The sequence below is a fragment of the Siniperca chuatsi genome, linkage group LG7 (genome assembly GCF_020085105.1).
Source record: "Siniperca chuatsi isolate FFG_IHB_CAS linkage group LG7, ASM2008510v1, whole genome shotgun sequence".
In the NCBI taxonomy this organism is placed as follows: domain Eukaryota; kingdom Metazoa; phylum Chordata; class Actinopteri; order Centrarchiformes; family Sinipercidae; genus Siniperca; species Siniperca chuatsi.
The window spans coordinates 32221303-32243710 of NC_058048.1; the positions used below are offsets into that span (position 1 = coordinate 32221303).

The window sequence follows — 22408 nt, forward strand, 5'->3', positions numbered from 1 at the left end:
ACTGACCTGGGACCAGTCCTCTCCCGTTACACTGCTGCCAGCCTGCAGGGACAGAAGAGAGGACTGACCTGGGACCAGTCCTCTCCCGTTACACTGCTGCCAGCCTGCAGGGACAGAAGAGAGGACTGACCTGGGACCAGTCCTCTCCCGTTACACTGCTGCCAGCCTGCAGGGACAGAAGAGAGGACTGACCTGGGACCAGTCCTCTCCCGTTACACTGCTGCCAGCCTGCAGGGACAGAAGAGAGGACTGACCTGGGACCAGTCCTCTCCCGTTACACTGCTGCCAGCCTGCAGGGACAGAAGTGAGGACTGACCTGGGACCAGTCCTCTCCCGTTACACTGCTGCCAGCCTGCAGGGACAGAAGTGAGGACTGACCTGGGACCAGTCCTCTCCCGTTACACTGCTGCCAGCCTGCAGGGACAGAAGAGAGGACTGACCTGGGACCAGTCCTCTCCGTTACACTGCTGCCAGCCTGCAGGGACAGAAGAGAGGACTGACCTGGGACCAGTCCTCTCCCGTTACACTGCTGCCAGCCTGCAGGGACAGAAGTGAGGACTGACCTGGGACCAGTCCTCTCCCGTTACACTGCTGCCAGCCTGCAGGGACAGAAGTGAGGACTGACCTGGGACCAGTCCTCTCCCGTTACACTGCTGCCAGCCTGCAGGGACAGAAGAGAGGACTGACCTGGGACCAGTCCTCTCCCGTTACACTGCTGCCAGCCTGCAGGGACAGAAGTGAGGACTGACCTGGGACCAGTCCTCTCCCGTTACACTGCTGCCAGCCTGCAGGGACAGAAGAGAGGACTGACCTGGGACCAGTCCTCTCCCGTTACACTGCTGCCAGCCTGCAGGGACAGAAGTGAGGACTGACCTGGGACCAGTCCTCTCCCGTTACACTGCTGCCAGCCTGCAGGGACAGAAGTGAGGACTGACCTGGGACCAGTCCTCTCCCGCTACACTGCTGCCAGCCTGCAGGGGACAGAAGAGAGGACTGACCTGGGACCAGTCCTCTCCCGTTACACTGCTGCCAGCCTGCAGGGACAGAAGAGAGGACTGACCTGGGACCAGTCCTCTCCCGTTACACTGCTGCCAGCCTGCAGGGACAGAAGAGAGGACTGACCTGGGACCAGTCCTCTCCCGTTACACTGCTGCCAGCCTGCAGGGACAGAAGAGAGGACTGACCTGGGACCAGGTCAAGATTCACTTCCCGTTGTGTCTGAACAGTCAGACTGGCTGCAGTTAACGGAGATTTATCTGCTTTGTTGATGTTGTATATCTTCTAAAACAAACAGTTATTAAATGGGGCTCGTCTTATATCTGGGCAGATATGGTGATACGGCACATTTAGTCTTTATTTACCTGAACAGCGAAGAGAAGAAGGTCTTTAACAGGATTATATTAGTCAGGTCTTTTTGTCAATTGTTTGATGTAATATAATTAATATATATTAATATAATAGTTAGTGTCCTCCCTGTTTTCTGTTGCTGTTGATACAAACTCAACACTTCCTCCATGTTCAGAATCATATTTCCACTCAGCTCTACTTTGATGTTTTGTTGCTCGCTATAAAGCTTCTGTCAGTCAAACTCGCCACTTCCTGCACAGACTTTTCACATTAAAAGCCTCCCAGCAGCTTAAAGGGCTTTTAATGTGAAACATCTACAGGACAAAAGTGTAACAGAACCAAGAAGGAACGATGTCTCCATCCCTTATGTATCTGGACTGTCTGAAAACTACAAAGGATCTTTAGACAGCACGATGTTCCTGTCTTCTTTAAACAAGGCAACACTTTAAGACAGAAACTCGTTCACCCTAAGGACAAGATGCCCACACAGAAACAGAGCAATGTAGTTTACTCCATTCAGTGCAGTGAGGAAAACTGCAAAGAACGGTACACAGGTGAGACCAAACAGCCACTTCACAAAGACTTTATCAGCACAGACGACACGCTAACTCAGGATTGCAGAGCACCGTGCGTTTGCATCTAAAAGCTACAAACCGCACATTTGAAGACAGCGAGGTGGAGATTCTCAGTAGAGAGAAGAGCTGGTTTGAAAGACGAGTCAAAGAAGCCATTTTTGTGAAAAAAGAAAACCCCTCTTTGAACAGAAATGGTGGTCTGAGATTCAACCTGCCCAAAGTTTACCACAGTGTGTTGGTAAAGCCAATCACATGCTAATCAGGTACTTAACAGTGATGAGGGAGGTGCAGCCAGAAAACAACAGGCCTGATTACTGATTACTGGGCCATCATGGAAACTATTAGGTCAGTTTCAGGTGAAACTAGCTAATCAACAGATACTCAGGTAGACTCCTTCCTGAGGGCGGGGCTTATGTAACACAGAGTAGCTTAAATTTCCAGTTCCCGTCCCATTTTTTCACAATTGAGAATGACTTCCGGATGGGAGCCGAAACGTCTTGATTCTGAAAACAGCGTCCAGACGACTACGACTGAAACCTTTTCTACGATGGAGCACTGCTGGACGAATGAGGGACGACACCGTCTACAGGAAGTGTTGAGATGCACTGATGTGGCTCAAACAGCTGATATTGGAGACGGTTCTGTAGCGGTACCAGTACTAGTAGTATTAGTAGTAACAGCGTTACTGACCTCTGCGTGTGTTGCGGTGTTTGGCGCTGTAAGACGACTGCAGAGACACCTTATCCTCCTCCGCGTCCTCCTCCTCTTCCTCCTCCACCAGACCCTCCTCTTCCTCGGCCCGACTCAGAGAGAAGAGCTGCTGCTGAGTCTGAGCGTTCTGCTCATCCACAGCTGCAAAACACAGACACATTTAAAGACTTCCGTCCCGAAAACGCGTCCGACGGCTTTTTCAGAGCGAGCCTGGCGAGACCGCCGTACCTTTCTCTGTGTGCTCGATGATCTGTCTGATGGCCTTCTTCAGACTGTTGGCTCTCAGCATCAGCTGCTCTCGAGGTTTAAAGATCCGTGGGGAGCAGGGGGCGTGAGGAGGAGGAGGAGGATAAAGAGGAGGAGGCAGAACGACTCCCTCTGCCTCCTCCTGCTCCTCGGCGATGGTGGGGGGAGGAGCCGGGGGGGGCACGGTGGAGGCCTGAGACTCCTCGTTCAGAGTCTTCAGCAGAGAGTCCAGTTTCTCCTTCAACACACCACACTGACACACAACGCCCGCGGCTCAGACTAACCTGTAATCTATCAAAGTAGCTGTTCTGGAGCTTTCGATCATATCACAAGATCTTCCTAAGCAGACTGAGTTTGTACAGTCGTCATGGAAACTGAATGTTCTCTTAACTCTTTGAACTGGAAGCTGTTGATTAGATTAATTCATTAATTAGACAATCTTAACTGTTTCTGACTTCTCACACAAAAACAGATCTACTGTGAACCTGTGAGTTACTTTTGACTTTAGTTACTTACAAATGTTGAAAGATTTGATGCTGGATAAGATTTGATTAAATCACTGATATAAAAGAATATAAATGTACCTTCTTGGCCATGGCCTCCGACTCCTCTGAACTCTCGGTGTTCTTCTCGTACGCTTTGCCAACACGAGCCACAAAGTCCTTCACCGTCTCGCACAGAACCCTGAAGACAATCACACAATACAGCCAGTCAGCCAACGGGAACAACACCTATCAACGTATCAGAAGCAGCCGACGGACGGACGGACGGACGGACGTACTTGGCTGAGGAGATGACGACAGAGTGCTGGTCTGAGGTCAGGATCTTGGACAGGTGAGCAGCCACCGAGTCCTCATAGGTCTGAATCTGCTGAACCTGGATCAGAGGACACAAACACTGAGGTCAGTACAGGTGTGATGGTCAGTACTCAGCTCAGCTTTATTTCCAAAGCACCTTTCATACAAACATGTAGCCCAAAGTGCTTTATAGTAAAATTACAAAACACACAAAAAAGAACATTTTGCGAGACTAAAATTTACAACAATGTTAAAAGTCAACACACAAATAAAATAAACACCAACTTCACTCCGAATTAAAAGCCAGATTATAAAGAAAGTTTTTTATTTGCTTTTAAAAATACAGAGAGAGCTTCGCCACGCTAGCATCCGGAGGCCGAGAGCTCCACAGTCCAGGGGCCGAAGAGCTGAAGGCGCTTTCATGGGACACATGAGGACCATTTAAAAGAAGAGCGGTGGAGGACCTCAGTGATCTGGCTGGAACATAAAGAGAGTCTCTGATGTGGGGAGGAGCCAGCTCACTTAAAGCTTTAGAAACAAGTAAAAGATACAGGTAGCCAGAGTCTGAAGTACAGGACTGATGTGATCCACGGTCTTTGCTTCAGTTAAGACTCTGAAGCAGCTGCAGTTCTCTTGGAGACCGTTGGGTAATCCAGTAAAGGTCTAAACGGCTCGTAATAAAAGCCCGAGTGAGTGTTTCAGCATCTCTCAGAGTTAAAAAAGGTCTGACTCTGGAAAAAGGTGTGTAAAATGAGAAATTTAATTTTAATCAGAATCGGAAACCCTCCCACGTTAAGACCACCGAGCACCGAGCACCGAGCACCGAGCGCAGCGTTTCTCGTGCTGCTTTTGGTTTTTTTCCTCATTTGGCTTAAAACGTTTTCACCCGTCCAGGTGTGAATGATCAGTACAGGTGAGGTTTCAAAACCAGACTGACGTCGTTTGTTCATGTGATTCAGTTTTCTTGTTCTTTAGTTCTGATTTTCTAATTCTTCTAAATGAGAACTAACGTCCGTCAAATTTCAAATTCAAATAATAATAATAATATTAATAATAGGCTTTACTGCGCGAATGTTAAAGTGACATTGCCACAGCTAAATTAAATTACGTTTTACACAAGAAAGCTAAATGTATAATCACAAGATAACAGTACAATCCATCACAACACATACACACAATCACAAAGTGACTGAACGCAGTGGAATAGAGACTCGTGTGTTTGTGGCAGCAGATTCATATGAATGAATGAATTAAATTCTTATTATTGTGTCATGTATATAACTACGTCCAGCCTGCGTGGGTCTGTAAGACAGCATCAGTTCATACCAGCCAGGACCAGAGTGCTGCCAACACCTGTACGAACCACAGAGTGAAAATAGAGACGAGGCTAAAACATCTTTCACCATCAAATCTGAAGATCTTCATCACTGACTAAACCATTTACTACACAACACCGGAGTCTTCCGAACTCCAACCTCAAGCTGTAAATTCGTCCAGAGGAAACCAAAGTACCTATACGCTCTGACATGTTGTTAAGCCACCGAGCCAAAACGAGTTATTTGTGTCCTTCTTTCTGAAATACATCTTTTACATATTACAACTATTTTGCTGCTTTCTTTCAAGATGTAGGGAGTTTCCCCTCATTAGCGTGGGGAGGATTTCTGACACGATGCTGAGGTGAAGCTGCCAGATCACAGCGCGGAGATACACAGATAGTGTATTTATGTACTTCTTTACAGAGATATGTATATACGCGATAAATGTTGGAAACAGCAGAATGGGGCAACTGTGCATTTATTATATTATATTATATTTATAAGAGAGTGGACTTAAAGGCAGAGGGGTTTTGGGGGTTTAATCAGTTTCTTTGATGATCTTGTATGATGTACAGTGTGCCTGGTAAACACTTTCAGTAAGTTATGTGTTACTAACACAAGAGCCACAACATAAAGCACCTCTGTGCGGCGCTGTGCATCTTACAGGCCAGATATCTTATTCGTATCAGTCGATTAGACAAAGCAAAGGAATCCTCAGTGAACAGAAGGTTCATCTAAATACTGACGTCTCAAACAGAGACTGCTATGACATGATGTCCAACGCCAGACTGTTAATACGAGGCTGTTGCTATAGAAATGGATCAGGTACGTATACGGCCCCGCAGCCTCGTACACAGATTTAATGAAAGTACAGTGACAGGAGGAGACATTCGTGAACCTAAAACCTCCCTGAAGCCGACACACATTCACTCATTTCCTGATCCAGGCTGCAGTGGAGCTGAACGGACGTGCGCTGCACCAGTTAACCACCAGCTGCAACACCTGTTCTGATCTGAGTGATGAACACTCAACGTCTCCACCTGAGCTCAGACAGGTGTGACCTTTTTAACATCCTCACCACACTCGTAAATGTCAGGAAACAGCACAAAGCGACGTTTCCTGTTACCTCGGAGTCGTCGCTGCAGTCCTCGGTGATGGTGGATGCAGAGTGTTGCCGTGGAAACTTGGTTTCATAGACCATGATGCTCCACCTGCAGCAGGAGGAGAGAAAAGATACAGTTAGTGTTTCCAGCTTCATCTGCTGTCTGAGGTCTACATCTCGTAAACACCTGTCCGACATCACGTAAACACCTGTCCGACATCACGTAAACATCTGTCCGACATCTCGTAAACACCTGTCCGACAGATGTTGTCCGACATCACGTAAACATCTGTCCGACAGATGTTGTCCGACATCTCGTAAACACCTGTCCGACATCACGTAAACACCTGTCCGACATCACGTAAACACCTGTCCGACATCACGTAAACATCTGTCCGACAGATGTTGTCCGACATCTCGTAAACACCTGTCCGACATCACGTAAACATCTGTCCGACATCTCGTAAACACCTGTCCGACATCACGTAAACACCTGTCCGACATCTCGTAAACACCTGTCCGACATCACGTAAACACCTGTCCGACATCACGTAAACACCAGTCCGACATCTCGTAAACACCTGTCCGACATCACGTAAACACCTGTCCGACAGATGTTGTCCGACATCACGTAAACACCTGTCCGACATCACGTAAACACCTGTCCGACATCACGTAAACACCAGTCCGACATCTCGTAAACACCTGTCCGACATCACGTAAACACCTGTCCGACAGATGTTGTCCGACATCACGTAAACATCTGTCCGACAGATGTTGTCCGACATCACGTAAACACCTGTCCGACATCACGTAAACACCTGTCCGACATCTCGTAAACACCTGTCCGACAGATGTTGTCCGACATCACGTAAACATCTGTCCGACATCTCGTAAACACCTGTCCGACAGATGTTGTCCGACATCACGTAAACACCTGTCCGACATCTCGTAAACACCTGTCCGACATCACGTAAACACCTGTCCGACATCTCGTAAACACCTGTCCGACATCACGTAAACACCTGTCCGACATCACGTAAACACCAGTCCGACATCTCGTAAACACCTGTCCGACATCACGTAAACACCTGTCCGACAGATGTTGTCCGACATCACGTAAACACCTGTCCGACATCACGTAAACACCTGTCCGACATCACGTAAACACCAGTCCGACATCTCGTAAACACCTGTCCGACATCACGTAAACACCTGTCCGACAGATGTTGTCCGACATCACGTAAACATCTGTCCGACAGATGTTGTCCGACATCACGTAAACACCTGTCCGACATCACGTAAACACCTGTCCGACATCTCGTAAACACCTGTCCGACAGATGTTGTCCGACATCACGTAAACATCTGTCCGACATCTCGTAGAAACACCTGTCCGACAGATGTTGTCCGACATCACGTAAACACCTGTCCGACATCTCGTAAACACCTGTCCGACATCACGTAAACACCTGTCCGACAGATGTTGTCCGACATCTCGTAAACACCTGTCCGACATCACGTAAACACCTGTCCGACATCTCGTAAACACCTGTCCGACATCTCGTAAACACCTGTCCGACAGATGTTGTCCGACATCACGTAAACACCTGTCCGACATCACGTAAACACCTGTCCGACATCTCGTAAACACCTGTCCGACATCACGTAAACACCTGTCCGACAGATGTTGTCCGACATCACGTAAACACCTGTCCGACAGATGTTGTCCGACATCACGTAAACACCTGTCCGACATCACGTAAACACCAGTCCGACATCTCGTAAACACCTGTCCGACATCACGTAAACACCTGTCCGACAGATGTTGTCCGACATCACGTAAACATCTGTCCGACAGATGTTGTCCGACATCACGTAAACACCTGTCCGACATCACGTAAACACCTGTCCGACATCTCGTAAACACCTGTCCGACAGATGTTGTCCGACATCACGTAAACATCTGTCCGACATCTCGTAAACACCTGTCCGACAGATGTTGTCCGACATCACGTAAACACCTGTCCGACATCTCGTAAACACCTGTCCGACATCACGTAAACACCTGTCCGACAGATGTTGTCCGACATCTCGTAAACACCTGTCCGACAGATGTTGTCCGACATCACGTAAACATCTGTCCGACAGATGTTGTCCGACATCACGTAAACACCTGTCCGACATCTCGTAAACACCTGTCCGACAGATGTTGTCCGACATCACGTAAACATCTGTCCGACATCTCGTAAACACCTGTCCGACAGATGTTGTCCGACATCACGTAAACACCTGTCCGACAGATGTTGTCCGACATCACGTAAACACCTGTCCGACATCACGTAAACACCAGTCCGACATCTCGTAAACACCTGTCCGACATCACGTAAACACCTGTCCGACAGATGTTGTCCGACATCACGTAAACATCTGTCCGACAGATGTTGTCCGACATCACGTAAACACCTGTCCGACATCACGTAAACACCTGTCCGACATCTCGTAAACACCTGTCCGACAGATGTTGTCCGACATCTCGTAAACACCTGTCCGACAGATGTTGTCCGACATCACGTAAACACCTGTCCGACATCTCGTAAACACCTGTCCGACATCACGTAAACACCAGTCCGACATCTCGTAAACACCTGTCCGACATCACGTAAACACCTGTCCGACAGATGTTGTCCGACATCACGTAAACATCTGTCCGACAGATGTTGTCCGACATCACATAAACACCTGTCCGACATCACGTAAACACCTGTCCGACATCACGTAAACACCTGTCCGACATCTCGTAAACACCTGTCCGACATCTCGTAAACACCTGTCCGACATCTCGTAAACACCTGTCCGACAGATGTTGTCCGACATCACGTAAACATCTGTCCGACATCTCGTAAACACCTGTCCGACAGATGTTGTCCGACATCTCGTAAACACCTGTCCGACAGATGTTGTCCGACATCACGTAAACATCTGTCCGACAGATGTTGTCCGACATCACGTAAACACCTGTCCGACATCACGTAAACACCTGTCCGACATCTCGTAAACACTTGTCCGACAGATGTTGTCCGACATCACGTAAACACCTGTCCGACATCTCGTAAACACCTGTCCGACATCACGTAAACACCTGTCCGACATCACGTAAACACCTGTCCGACAGATGTTGTCCGACATCACGTAAACACCTGTCCGACATCACGTAAACACCTGTCCGACATCACGTAAACACCAGTCCGACATCTCGTAAACACCTGTCCGACATCACGTAAACACCTGTCCGACAGATGTTGTCCGACATCACGTAAACATCTGTCCGACAGATGTTGTCCGACATCACGTAAACACCTGTCCGACATCTCGTAAACACCTGTCCGACAGATGTTGTCCGACATCACGTAAACATCTGTCCGACATCTCGTAAACACCTGTCCGACAGATGTTGTCCGACATCACGTAAACACCTGTCCGACATCTCGTAAACACCTGTCCGACATCACGTAAACACCTGTCCGACAGATGTTGTCCGACATCTCGTAAACACCTGTCCGACATCACGTAAACACCTGTCCGACATCTCGTAAACACCTGTCCGACATCACGTAAACACCTGTCCGACAGATGTTGTCCGACATCACGTAAACACCTGTCCGACATCACGTAAACACCTGTCCGACATCTCGTAAACACCTGTCCGACATCACGTAAACACCTGTCCAACATCACGTAAACACCTGTCCGACAGATGTTGTCCGACATCACGTAAACACCTGTCCGACAGATGTTGTCCGACATCACGTAAACACCTGTCCGACATCACGTAAACACCTGTCCGACATCACGTAAACACCTGTCCGACATCACGTAAACACCAGTCCGACATCTCGTAAACACCTGTCCGACATCACGTAAACACCTGTCCGACAGATGTTGTCCGACATCACGTAAACATCTGTCCGACAGATGTTGTCCGACATCACGTAAACACCTGTCCGACATCACGTAAACACCTGTCCGACATCTCGTAAACACCTGTCCGACATCACGTAAACACCTGTCCGACATCACGTAAACACCTGTCCGACATCTCGTAAACACCTGTCCGACAGATGTTGTCCGACATCACGTAAACATCTGTCCGACATCTCGTAAACACCTGTCCGACAGATGTTGTCCGACATCACGTAAACACCTGTCCGACATCACGTAAACACCTGTCCGACAGATGTTGTCCGACATCTCGTAAACACCTGTCCGACATCACGTAAACACCTGTCCGACATCACGTAAACACCTGTCCGACAGATGTTGTCCGACATCACGTAAACACCTGTCCGACATCACGTAAACACCTGTCCGACATCTCGTAAACACCTGTCCGACATCACGTAAACACCTGTCCGACATCACGTAAACACCTGTCCGACAGATGTTGTCCGACATCACGTAAACACCTGTCCGACATCACGTAAACACCTGTCCGACAGATGTTGTCCGACATCACGTAAACACCTGTCCGACATCACGTAAACACCTGTCCGACATCACGTAAACACCAGTCCGACATCTCGTAAACACCTGTCCGACATCACGTAAACACCTGTCCGACAGATGTTGTCCGACATCACGTAAACATCTGTCCGACAGATGTTGTCCGACATCACGTAAACACCTGTCCGACATCTCGTAAACACCTGTCCGACAGATGTTGTCCGACATCACGTAAACATCTGTCCGACATCTCGTAAACACCTGTCCGACAGATGTTGTCCGACATCACGTAAACACCTGTCCGACATCTCGTAAACACCTGTCCGACATCACGTAAACACCTGTCCGACAGATGTTGTCCGACATCTCGTAAACACCTGTCCGACATCACGTAAACACCTGTCCGACATCTCGTAAACACCTGTCCGACATCACGTAAACACCTGTCCGACAGATGTTGTCCGACATCACGTAAACACCTGTCCGACATCACGTAAACACCTGTCCGACATCTCGTAAACACCTGTCCGACATCACGTAAACACCTGTCCAACATCACGTAAACACCTGTCCGACAGATGTTGTCCGACATCACGTAAACACCTGTCCGACAGATGTTGTCCGACATCACGTAAACACCTGTCCGACATCACGTAAACACCTGTCCGACATCACGTAAACACCAGTCCGACATCTCGTAAACACCTGTCCGACATCACGTAAACACCTGTCCGACAGATGTTGTCCGACATCACGTAAACATCTGTCCGACAGATGTTGTCCGACATCACGTAAACACCTGTCCGACATCACGTAAACACCTGTCCGACATCTCGTAAACACCTGTCCGACAGATGTTGTCCGACATCACGTAAACATCTGTCCGACATCTCGTAAACACCTGTCCGACAGATGTTGTCCGACATCACGTAAACACCTGTCCGACATCACGTAAACACCTGTCCGACAGATGTTGTCCGACATCTCGTAAACACCTGTCCGACATCACGTAAACACCTGTCCGACATCACGTAAACACCTGTCCGACAGATGTTGTCCGACATCACGTAAACACCTGTCCGACATCACGTAAACACCTGTCCGACATCTCGTAAACACCTGTCCGACATCACGTAAACACCTGTCCGACATCTCGTAAACACCTGTCCGACAGATGTTGTCCGACATCACGTAAACACCTGTCCGACATCTCGTAAACACCTGTCCGACAGATGTTGTCCGACATCACGTAAACACCTGTCCGACATCACGTAAACACCTGTCCGACAGATGTTGTCCGACATCTCGTAAACACCTGTCCGACATCACGTAAACACCTGTCCGACATCACGTAAACACCTGTCCGACAGATGTTGTCCGACATCACGTAAACACCTGTCCGACATCACGTAAACACCTGTCCGACATCTCGTAAACACCTGTCCGACATCACGTAAACACCTGTCCGACATCACGTAAACACCTGTCCGACAGATGTTGTCCGACATCACGTAAACACCTGTCCGACATCTCGTAAATACCTGTCCAACAGATGTTGTCAGACAACATCGGTTACCTGTCCACATCGGTTATCTGTCCAGCCTCAGTTACCTGTCCAGCCTCAGTTACCTGTCCAATATCGGTTACCTGTCCAACATCGGTTCCCTGTCCACATCGGTTATCTGTCCACATCAGTTACCTGTCCAATATCGGTTCCCTGTCCAACATCGGTTATCTGTCCAGCCTCAGTTACCTGTCCAACATCAGTTACCTGTCCAACATCAGTTACCTGTCCACATCAGTTACCTGTCCAACATCAGTTACCTGTCCAATATCGGTTCCCTGTCCAATATCGGTTATCTGTCCACATCAGTTACCTGTCCAACATCGGTTCCCTGTCCACATCGGTTATCTGTCCACATCAGTTACCTGTCCAACATCGGTTCCCTGTCCACATCGGTTATCTGTCCAGCCTCAGTTACCTGTCCAACATCAGTTACCTGTCCAACATCAGTTACCTGTCCACATCAGTTACCTGTCCAACATCAGTTACCTGTCCAATATCGGTTCCCTGTCCAACATCAGTTACCTGTCCAATATCGGTTCCCTGTCCACATCGGTTATCTGTCCACATCGGTTACCTGTCCAACATCAGTTACCTGTCCAGCATCAGTTACCTGTCCAGCATCTTGGTGCTGGCTCTCTCTAGTTTCTCCAGTATCTGAGGCAGCTGAGTGTCGTCGTCACAGGCTGAACCCCAACCCAGAACCCGGGCCAGATCGTTCCCCGTCCCCAGAGGAAGAACTCCCAGCTGACACTGCAACAACAAAACACACAACGACACAATTAACAACCGAGGGTGCTCCGATTGATCGCCCCGAGATCGGCGGTCTCCATAAAGGCTGATCACATGACGCGATGCCGCGCGGGCCTATTAGCGGCCGGCGAGCGAGTGTTTGCAGAGAAACAGAGAGAAACGTTAACTGCTATTATGTTAGAAGACGCGGTGGATATTTTACAAGCTTGACCAGGTAAAGCAGCAGAGAACACGTACGTTTTGGTTGTTTCGATAGTCTGCGTCATTAACAGCAAGCTCACCTGCTGCTGTGAAAACAGAACTGCGAGTTGTGTTTTTTTGGGTGGGGGGCGGGGGCTGAAGGTACAGCAAGGTGAGCAGGTTAAAGCAGCGTGCGAGCAAACACTAAAATAAGGCGGATAATTAAGTAGAATTAAAACGGTGAAATAAGAAATAAATAACCTACTGCCCCCGCCCCCGTCTGTGGGAAACACTGTCTACTGGTTAAACTCGGAGCTGCTCCCAGCAGCCGAGCAGAGGCTGCATGGTTTAAGTCTCTGAGACAGACTGTTGCTGTTTTAATACTTAATATACAATGTTGTTAAGAATAGTTTAATAAATATGCTACGCAATAAATAGAAGGCGTCATATGGACACTGATCGGTATCGATCATCCCGATCGGAGCGCCTTTATTAACAACATGTTTCACTTCATAGCTTTTAGGGATCATCAGTCAGATTTCCGTCTCCGTCAGGGGTTCTGAACTCTGCGGGCCCTCGAGGCAACTTACTCTGTTTCCAGCTTCTCCAGCGTGAGGACGTTCTGTTTGTCTTTGTCTTACAGGAGAAGAAACCGAATCTCTTTGGGCCGTGGACCGTTTGTTCGGACTAAACAAGACGTTTGAAGACGTCAGTTTGGACAGTGTTTGCACCACGATGAGAACTGAACCGGCAACAGCGATAATCTCCCGTCTTCTAGTTGTTGTTACTGATGGAGAGCAGGACGCGAACCGACTGGGAACCACAGAGCTGAAACCTGAAGTCCAACTGAGATTAAATGTCATGTTGTTGTTTGTCTGCTCTGTAAATCCCATTCACAAGAAACCAAAATAAATGTGTATAAATATATAAATAAATGTATATTTGACATCGTTGTGTTTCATGATGGCGCCCCCTACCTTTACATTAATTCACGAGTATCGGTAGTTAGTTCGTCGACGCAGACGGAGACACGACACGCCGAGAGGAAAAGGAACATTTCCTTTGAACAATAATAAAAATATATTAATAAAGTAGCGATTGTGCGTGCGCACCTGTTTGTGCAGCGTGAGAGCGTCGATCTCCGACAGGACCCAGCCGACGCTGCCGTCTCCTCCGCACACCAGGATCCTGAACGTATCAAACTTCTGGAACAAACGCAGACTGACAGAAACAGATTTAATGTTTGAACCAGTTTAAATAAAACTCTCTCCCTCCCTCCCTCCCTCTCTCTCTCACCCCAGGTGTGGTCCCCCGTTCATCAGGTCGAACACCTGCGCCGGGTTCAGCAGCTGTTTGAAGCGTCGCAGGAACTTGACGCCCTGATTGTCTCCACTTTTAGAGTTGACAAACACCAGCAGAGGACTGGTGCAGGATGGAGGACACGACGCCTTCCAGAAACCTGAACACAACACACACTCAGTATGTGCTACAGGTAAACTCAGGTGTGAAGGTGTGTTTGCTGTTGATGTTCTGATGAGACTCACCGTCGGAGTCGATGCTGTTCAGCGCCGTCGGAGGGATGACGGACACTTTACACTGACCCAGAGGACACTTAGAGGACAGCTGCTCCTTGCAGCCTGAGTGCACCTGCGGGGCAGAGAGAAGCAGCACACCTCACCTGTCTGCACACCTGAGGTACCTGTCACATGATCAGCTCATTATAAAGTTCACGACACACTCACCACTCTGTGAAAAACACCTCTGGTTAACTACAACACTGTTCTCTTTCATTCAGAAAATCACTTCCTGCACAGATGTTTCACATTAAAAGCTTTCCAGTAGCTGCTGTCAGTCGGCCATTACATCATGAGGAGGGTTAACCCTTCCTCCTGCTGCCCGCCTGCTGGTTCCCACAGCGCTCCTCTGTTCTCTACACTGGCTCCCAGTTCAGGACTCTGCTGGTCTACAGATCAGAGAAGGGAACTGCTCCTTCCTCCTGCTGCCCGCCTGCTGGTTCCCACAGCGCTCCTCTGTTCTCTACACTGGCTCCCAGTTCAGGACTCTGCTGGTCTACAGATCAGAGAAGGGAACTGCTCCTTCCTCCTGCTGCCCGCCTGCTGGTTCCCACAGCGCTCCTCTGTTCTCTACACTGGCTCCCAGTTCAGGACTCTGCTGGTCTACAGATCAGAGACGGGAACTGCTCCTTCCTCCTGCTGCCCGCCTGCTGGTTCCCACAGCGCTCCTCTGTTCTCTACACTGGCTCCCAGTTCAGGACTCTGCTGGTCTACAGATCAGAGAAGGGAACTGCTCCTTCCTACCTCCAAGCTCGAACCCTCCTCCTCTGCCTACAAGGGCTGCAGACACCGTCTACGCCAGAGGGTCCCAACCTTTTTAGTCTGTGACCCCTGTCTGTGTTCCTGGTCTGTGCCCCCCGTCTGTGACCCCCGGTCTGTGATCCCGGTCTGTGATCCCGGTCTGTGACCCCCATCTGTGTTCCTGGTCTGTGACCCCGTCTGTGATCCCGGTCTGTGATCCCTGTCTGTTACCCCTGTCTGTGCCCCCGCCTGTGCCCCCGTCTGTGACCCCGGTCTGTGACCCCGTCCTGTGACCCCGGTCTGTGCCCCGGTCTGTGACCCCGGTCTGTGACCCCGGTCTGTGCCCCCGGGTCTGTGACCCCGTCTGTGACCCCGTCTGTGACCCCGGTCTGTGACCCCGTCTGTGACCCCGTCTGTGACCCCGTCTGTGTTCCTGGTCTGTGACCCCGTCTGTGATCCCGGTCTGTTACCCCCGTCTGTGCCCCCGTCTGTGACCCCGGTCTGTGACCCCGTCTGTGCCCCCATCTGTGATCCCTGTCTGTTACCCCCGCCTGTGCCCCCGCCTGTGACCCCCGGTCTGTGACCCCGGTCTGTGCCCCCGCCTGTGCCCCGTCTGTGACCCCTCATCGCAGGTTTCAGCGTGGACATAAACAGAGTGATTTTGCTCCTCAGACTGTTTCACCTGAAGGACATTCAGAGGAAACGGTGTTCAGCATTTCACAAGAACTTAGCAAACGTTAGTGAGAGTCAGAAAGAGAATCTGTAATCCTCTTTGATCTTTCGGAGGGGTCGCGACCCCCCAGTTAGGAACCACTGCTCTAAGCCGCTGCAGTGAATCACAACAGCGCTGTGTTTCAGCGCGGTCACGTGACCGTCACAGTAACCAGAAGTGCGTCTCACCATGGCTTTACACCAGAGACACCTCCAGTCCTGCAGGCGGAGGACGCTGCCACACGTCTTATCGCAGACGTTACATTTAGCGGAGACCGGCAGGTTCCCTTCTAACCACTGATGAGGCATGGACACCTGAGGACAGAGGTCAGAGGTCACGAGTGAGCTGGAGACGAGGCGTTTACGGTCACTGTTAAAGTCCAGGTGTGTGTGTCTCACCCCGTCCTCGTCCTCGATGATGTCCTTCCCGATGGAAGCCAGTGTGGTCCATTTACAGTTGTTGGTGGCTCGGACTGCGCAGCGTTTATGAGCCTTAAACTTACACACTGAGACGCACACACACAGAGACACACACACACACACAGACACACACACACACACAGAGACACACACACACACAGAGACACACACACACAGAGAGACACACACACACACACACACACACACACACACACAGAGACACACACACACAGAGAGACACACACACACAGAGAGACACACACACACACACACACACACACACACACACACACACACACACACACACACACACACACACACACACACACACAGAGAGACACACACACACACACACAGAGACACACACACACACACACACACACACACACCATGAACCGATGGACTCGATGCATTCAGCTGGATTTATACAAAACGCTAAACACAACCGAGTTGATGCCTGTGTGTGTGTGTGTGTGTGTGTGTGTGTTGTGTGTGTCTCTGTGTATTGTGTGTAACGGTGTTGTGTGTATTGTGTGTCTCTGTGTGTGTGTGTGTGTGTCTCTGTGTATTGTGTGTATTGTGTTGTGTGTGCGTACCTTCGCAGGACAGGCCGTGTGATGTCACTCCCGACAGCGCCTCTCTGCAGACGTTGCAGTACGTCGGTCTTGCGTGAGAGCAGGCGTACCAGTTGTGCATCCCGCTGAAGTGGTCCATGCTGTACTGGGTGGACTGGGAGAGACAGACACACGGTCAGAACCTCGTACTGGGACGCTGCTGGTCAGAGCGTAATAATACAGACTGCTGAGAGACGCACTTCATAGTTCTGTCTGTTCTGGACGCTGCGCAGAGCCGCCATCCACTCCTCCATCTCCTTCCTGTTGTCCGCACACAGGATCAGACGTCTGCACGGGGTGATGACCTACACACACACACGCAGATACAGAGATACAGAGATACACGCAGATACAGAGATACAGAGATACACACAGATACAGAGATACAGAGAGACAGAGATACACAGATACAGAGACACACACACACACACACACACACAGAGACACACACAGGTAAAGAGGTCAACGTTCAGTTTTTACTGGTTGTATTGTTGTTGGTGCAGCTGACAGGACCATTGTTCTGATTATATGAATAAAACACACAGCAGGAGTGTGTGTGTGTGCGTGTGTGCGTGTGTGTGTGTGTGTATATATGTGTGTGTGTGTGTGTGTGTCTGTGTGTGTGTGTGTGTGTGTGTGTGTGTGTGTGTGTGTGTGTGTCTCTCTGTGTGTGTGTGTGTGTGTGTGTGTGTGTGTCTGTGTATATATGTGTGTGTGTGTGTGTGTGTCTGTGTGTGTGTGTGTGTGTGTGTGTGTGTGTGTGTGTGTGTGTGTCTCTCTGTGTGTGTGTGTGTGTGTGTCTCTGTGTGTGTGTGTGTGTGTCTCTCTGTGTGTGTGTGTGGTTGTTATTTTCAGAGAAACAGACGTGGACTTCCACTTCCTGTTCAGCTGTTCCACAATGAAGCGTCTGTTCCCACACTGACAGAAATAGACACACACTCACACACACACACACACACACACACACACACACACACACACACACACACACACACACACACACACACACACACACACTCTCTCTCTCTCATTTTGGCACAATGTTAAAAGGAGACCTGTTATGCTTTTCTTATTTTGTGTCATGTATAAGAACGTAGAAAAGGTTTCAGTCGTAGTCCTCGGGACACTGTTTTCAGACGAATGAGGGACGACACCGTCTCATTTATATAAACTTACCGGACGTTCGTATTAAACGTGGCCGCAGTTTGAAATAATGAGCTACACGTCTGTAAAAGCGATCCCTGTGAGCAGAGAGCTCAGGCTTCAGACCGGCCTGAATCCAGCTGCAGCTCCGGGGCTGAGGGTCTGGGTCTGGGTCTGGGTTTGGGTCTGGGGTTACCCCTAACCCAGACCCAGAAGCGCCTGAAACCTGCGTTCTTTCTAACGGCCAGCAGGGGGCGACTCCACTGGCTGCAAACAGAAGTCAGCCTGAGAAATTGACCCAACTTCTCGCCTGATTTATTACCTCAGTAAACGGTTTGCTAATGAGTTCACGGTCTCAGTCGCTAGTTTCAGGTGTTCTTCAGTACAGCACGATGTTCATTTAGTAAATTATGGTCACATACAGAGTAAAAGAGGCGATGAAGCAGGGTCTGCTTTAGGGCACGGCTACCTTGTGATTGACAGGTCGCTGCCACGGCAGCCTGTCCAGGCACAGCGCGTCCAAGTGCAGTCCGGACGTAAGTGTTTCCTGTTGCAACTCGTTAGTTAAAAACAGTCGGAAAGCGGCTTCTTGTGATCTCAGGTGCTCAGAAGGAAAAGTGAGAGAATCCAATCGGATTCTGCTCTCACGAATCCTCCCTGCAGACTCTCAGAGGTCGGCCTGCAGACTCAGACTCACAAGTCGTTTTGAGCTGTCTCAAATCGTTTGTCGTCAATATTCCTCCACAGACCTGAACCGGGAGCCTGTCTGAGGCTGGCGACGTCACACGGAGCCTGCAGCTCAGCATCACATGACGCCAACAAGCATAACAAACAGACGAGCGGAGCTTCGTCTGAACCGGTGTGACTGGAAATAATGAGCAAATATTTGAAGAGGCTCATTTTCTAACTAAGATTTGAGTTCAACGTCTGAGGTTCTGAAGACCGAAACAACCAAAGTGACTGAGGACGGGGGGGCTTCAGCATTATACCATCAGTCAGTAATCATGAGTGTTTCCAAGAGTCTGCACCAGTGAACACAATCAGCTTTATGTGGTTAAGAATTTAAAATAAGCCTTTGGATCTAGTTTCAGGGTTCCTCTTACAAATTCAATTGGGCCAGATATCAAAACCAGCAAATGTAGACGGGCCAGACATTTTCAGCAGCCTATTTACAACCTTCTTCATAGTTTTTGGTAATGACAATGAAATATAATAAAAAATACCAGGCGTTTGGAGATGGCGGTAAAATAAACAAACACTTGCCGGTCCATTGTCAAGTCATTTACATTTCAGGGTTGGCAGAGATATTTTCAGCAGAGCACTTCCTGCTTGTGACTGTCAGCGGCCAGATATTTTGAAAAGCTGCTCAGCTGGTCGGAGCTCACATGAGAAAACGCTGATTTGTGATTGGCGGCGTCGTTACATCCGTAAACGTCCCGCCCGATCGGTACTGAGCATGTGCGGCTCTCAGCAGGAAGCGAGACGGCTCACTCGTTAGCTGCTTCCGCGGGCCGGCAATTACATATACCTGCTCCTCGGAGAGCGAATATAAATCACCATACAAAGAGTTCAAAGGTTGGAACTGAAGTCCCTGACTGACCTACAGGTTTAAACAGGGAATAAAAAGAATCATTTAGATTATTCACCAGCATCACTGCACTAATGTTTTCATTCATACTGTTATTTACAACATGCCCCATATTAATCTATATTAATAATTTTGATAATATTGATTTCATTAATATTCATAAATATCTTTGATATTTCTGCTAATAACCAAACCTGCCCTACCTGAATCCCAACATTTTGGCCATCAAATACCAGCTTTAATGCAATATTTATGCATACTAATCTTGAATGGTTAATTTCGAGTGTAAAGTTACTTTTTTTTTAATCTTTGGAATTCTTCTTTGGGAAGTTAATATTCTGCGCAGGTTGCCGAGCATACTCGGCTGCGTTGTGGATTGTACCAGTGGGTACATTGTTTGATCTCATCTTAGCTATTATTCTTGAAAGGACGAAAGTCACCTCATTTAAGCACCTGCAAAGTAGGCTGAGGTAGAATAATTTGCATACTAACACTAACTTACAAACCAGGTTGAAGCCGCTCACCTGTGCCTTGTTTTACCACACTAACTGCTTTTCCCTGCCACAACAAAAGTGTATAAAGGCCACCGAGTGCCTCTTTTATCAGAGTGGTGAAAATGAGCTGAGGCTCCCCAGGAGTCAGACGACTTAGCCCTGCAGTCGCTGGCCTCCTCCATCTCGCCTTAGAGGACAAAGATAATCTTAATGGGTATGATGCAAATGCCTGCGATGATAAGATAAAAGAGCTCGTATCTTACATCAACCAACCGTCCGGTAAGCCCGAATGCACCATCCCGGCTGAAGAGCAAGAGGAGCACTACACCCTGCTACAGGGAAGCTATCAAGCGCTGGAACAGCGAAATGCCAGCCTGCATCTGGACTTCCTGTCCACTTCCTGCTCTCCCGTGCGCAGGAGGCTCCAGACGAGTGCAGAAACGCTCCGTGCACAGCTCCCAGCAGCACCGCAGAGAGCAGAAACCAGCAAAGACAGGTAAGTATAGTCACTGACCTCTTCGCCCGCGACTCGCCTGAGGCTGCTTCTGACACTGAAATGGGTCCTCAACCGGGCACAAGTGGTCAAACCCTGCCCGAAGAAAGCGGCTACGTCTGGAATGGCCAACCCTTGCCCAATGGTTCGAAGAGGCCCAACTGGCCTGGCCAGGGACCACGGCTAGGAGCACCGACCTCCTCACACTGGACAACTATCGAGCGCCTCCCTCTGCCCGCTCATTAGACGCAGAAGCCCCACCCTCCAGCAGATCACCACAGTCAACCACTAGCCGCAACACTTTGCGCTTTGGTAGGATAGGGTCTCCACGCCGAAGGGGGGAAGAACCCTACGAAGCACAGCGTAGCTTTGGTCCATCACCGGTCAGTGGACCATACAGATCCCGGAGTACGTGGGCCTAACAGAAGGAGCTGAAGGCATCGAACACTGGGAGCATTCAGGTCATTCAGGACATCAAGGTCTCAGAACTCCGAAGCTTCCTGGGTTTGTGTAACTACTCCTGACAGTTTGAAGACTACGCAGAGATAGCCAGACCTCTCACCGAACTCCTCCGTAAGGATAAGCCCTTTGTGTGGGGAGAACTGCAAGAGCGCTCCTTCTGCCGAACGAAGGAAAGCCTCTGCGCTGCCCCCTGCCTGGCTTACCCTGACAAGGACAAGGAGTTCCACCTTGAGGCCAGCTTCGCTGCCCCCTGCCTGGCTTACCCTGACAAGGACAAGGAGTTCCACCTTGAGGCCAGCTTCGCTGCTCACTGCCTGGGCACAAAAGCACAACACAGACAAGCAGGTTGTCGCCGATGCAAGCCGACCTCTGAGCGGCGTTGAGATCAAGTTCTCCGAATGCGAAAAAGCTCTTCTTGCCACCGTCTGGGATGAGGAACAGTTCTGCAGCTATAATGGCCAGAAAGTCGAAAACTTGTCACCTTCCTTGACATCTTGTGAGTGGAGTAAAAGTGCAATGAGATAACTTCTGTTATGAATTGGCGCTATATAAATAAAACTGAAATGAATATACTTTCCAGTAAAGACAAATATAGTTAATATCAAATGATTGATGATGAATCGATTAATCATTTCAGTTATTTATCATTTGCTGGTTGATTGTTGTCTGAAGTGACAGTCAATGAAATATCTTCAGGTTTTCGACTGTTGGTCAAAACCAGCAGTTTGAAGATCACTTTTGCTCTCTTTTTGAGGTTTTATAGACTAAAAGATTCATCGATGAATTGAGAAAATAATCTGCAGATTAATCTGTATTGAAAATAATAGTTAGTTGCAGCTCTAGAAAAATATATAAAACGCTTAATTTTTGAGGCATAAGAATACATTTTATTTACAGATCACTTTTCCAGATACTCAAAGACGTTTCACACTGAAACTTAGTGAGTAAAAAACCAAGAAAACTGAAATGGTGGTTTTGCGTCTCTTTGTGGTCGTTTGACTCTCAAACAGTCACTTCATACAGAGACTCTGGTCCAGGGGCCCTCCATGATACTAATAAGCCAACTACCTTCAGA

General features: G+C 49.0%; 1 protein-coding gene across 5 annotated transcripts in view; it reads right to left on the reverse strand.

Moving 5' to 3' along the window:
* Window positions 1-22408, reverse strand: part of LOC122878607 (diacylglycerol kinase delta-like) — a 49357-nt gene that overhangs the window by 16023 nt on the left and 10926 nt on the right. For all 5 annotated transcript variants that reach the window (XM_044201558.1, XM_044201557.1, XM_044201560.1 and 2 more), the window contains 13 exons: window positions 17354-17458; window positions 17136-17268; window positions 16519-16625; window positions 16309-16434; window positions 14638-14740; window positions 14390-14552; window positions 14206-14314; window positions 12774-12913; window positions 6119-6203; window positions 3661-3755; window positions 3464-3563; window positions 2862-3132; window positions 2613-2774 (listed from right to left, as the gene is read on the reverse strand). In XM_044201558.1, the coding sequence (XP_044057493.1) occupies window positions 2613-2774; window positions 2862-3132; window positions 3464-3563; window positions 3661-3755; window positions 6119-6203; window positions 12774-12913; window positions 14206-14314; window positions 14390-14552; window positions 14638-14740; window positions 16309-16434; window positions 16519-16625; window positions 17136-17268; window positions 17354-17458 (1699 nt within the window). The remainder of the gene's footprint in view (window positions 1-2612; window positions 2775-2861; window positions 3133-3463; window positions 3564-3660; window positions 3756-6118; window positions 6204-12773; window positions 12914-14205; window positions 14315-14389; window positions 14553-14637; window positions 14741-16308; window positions 16435-16518; window positions 16626-17135; window positions 17269-17353; window positions 17459-22408) is intronic.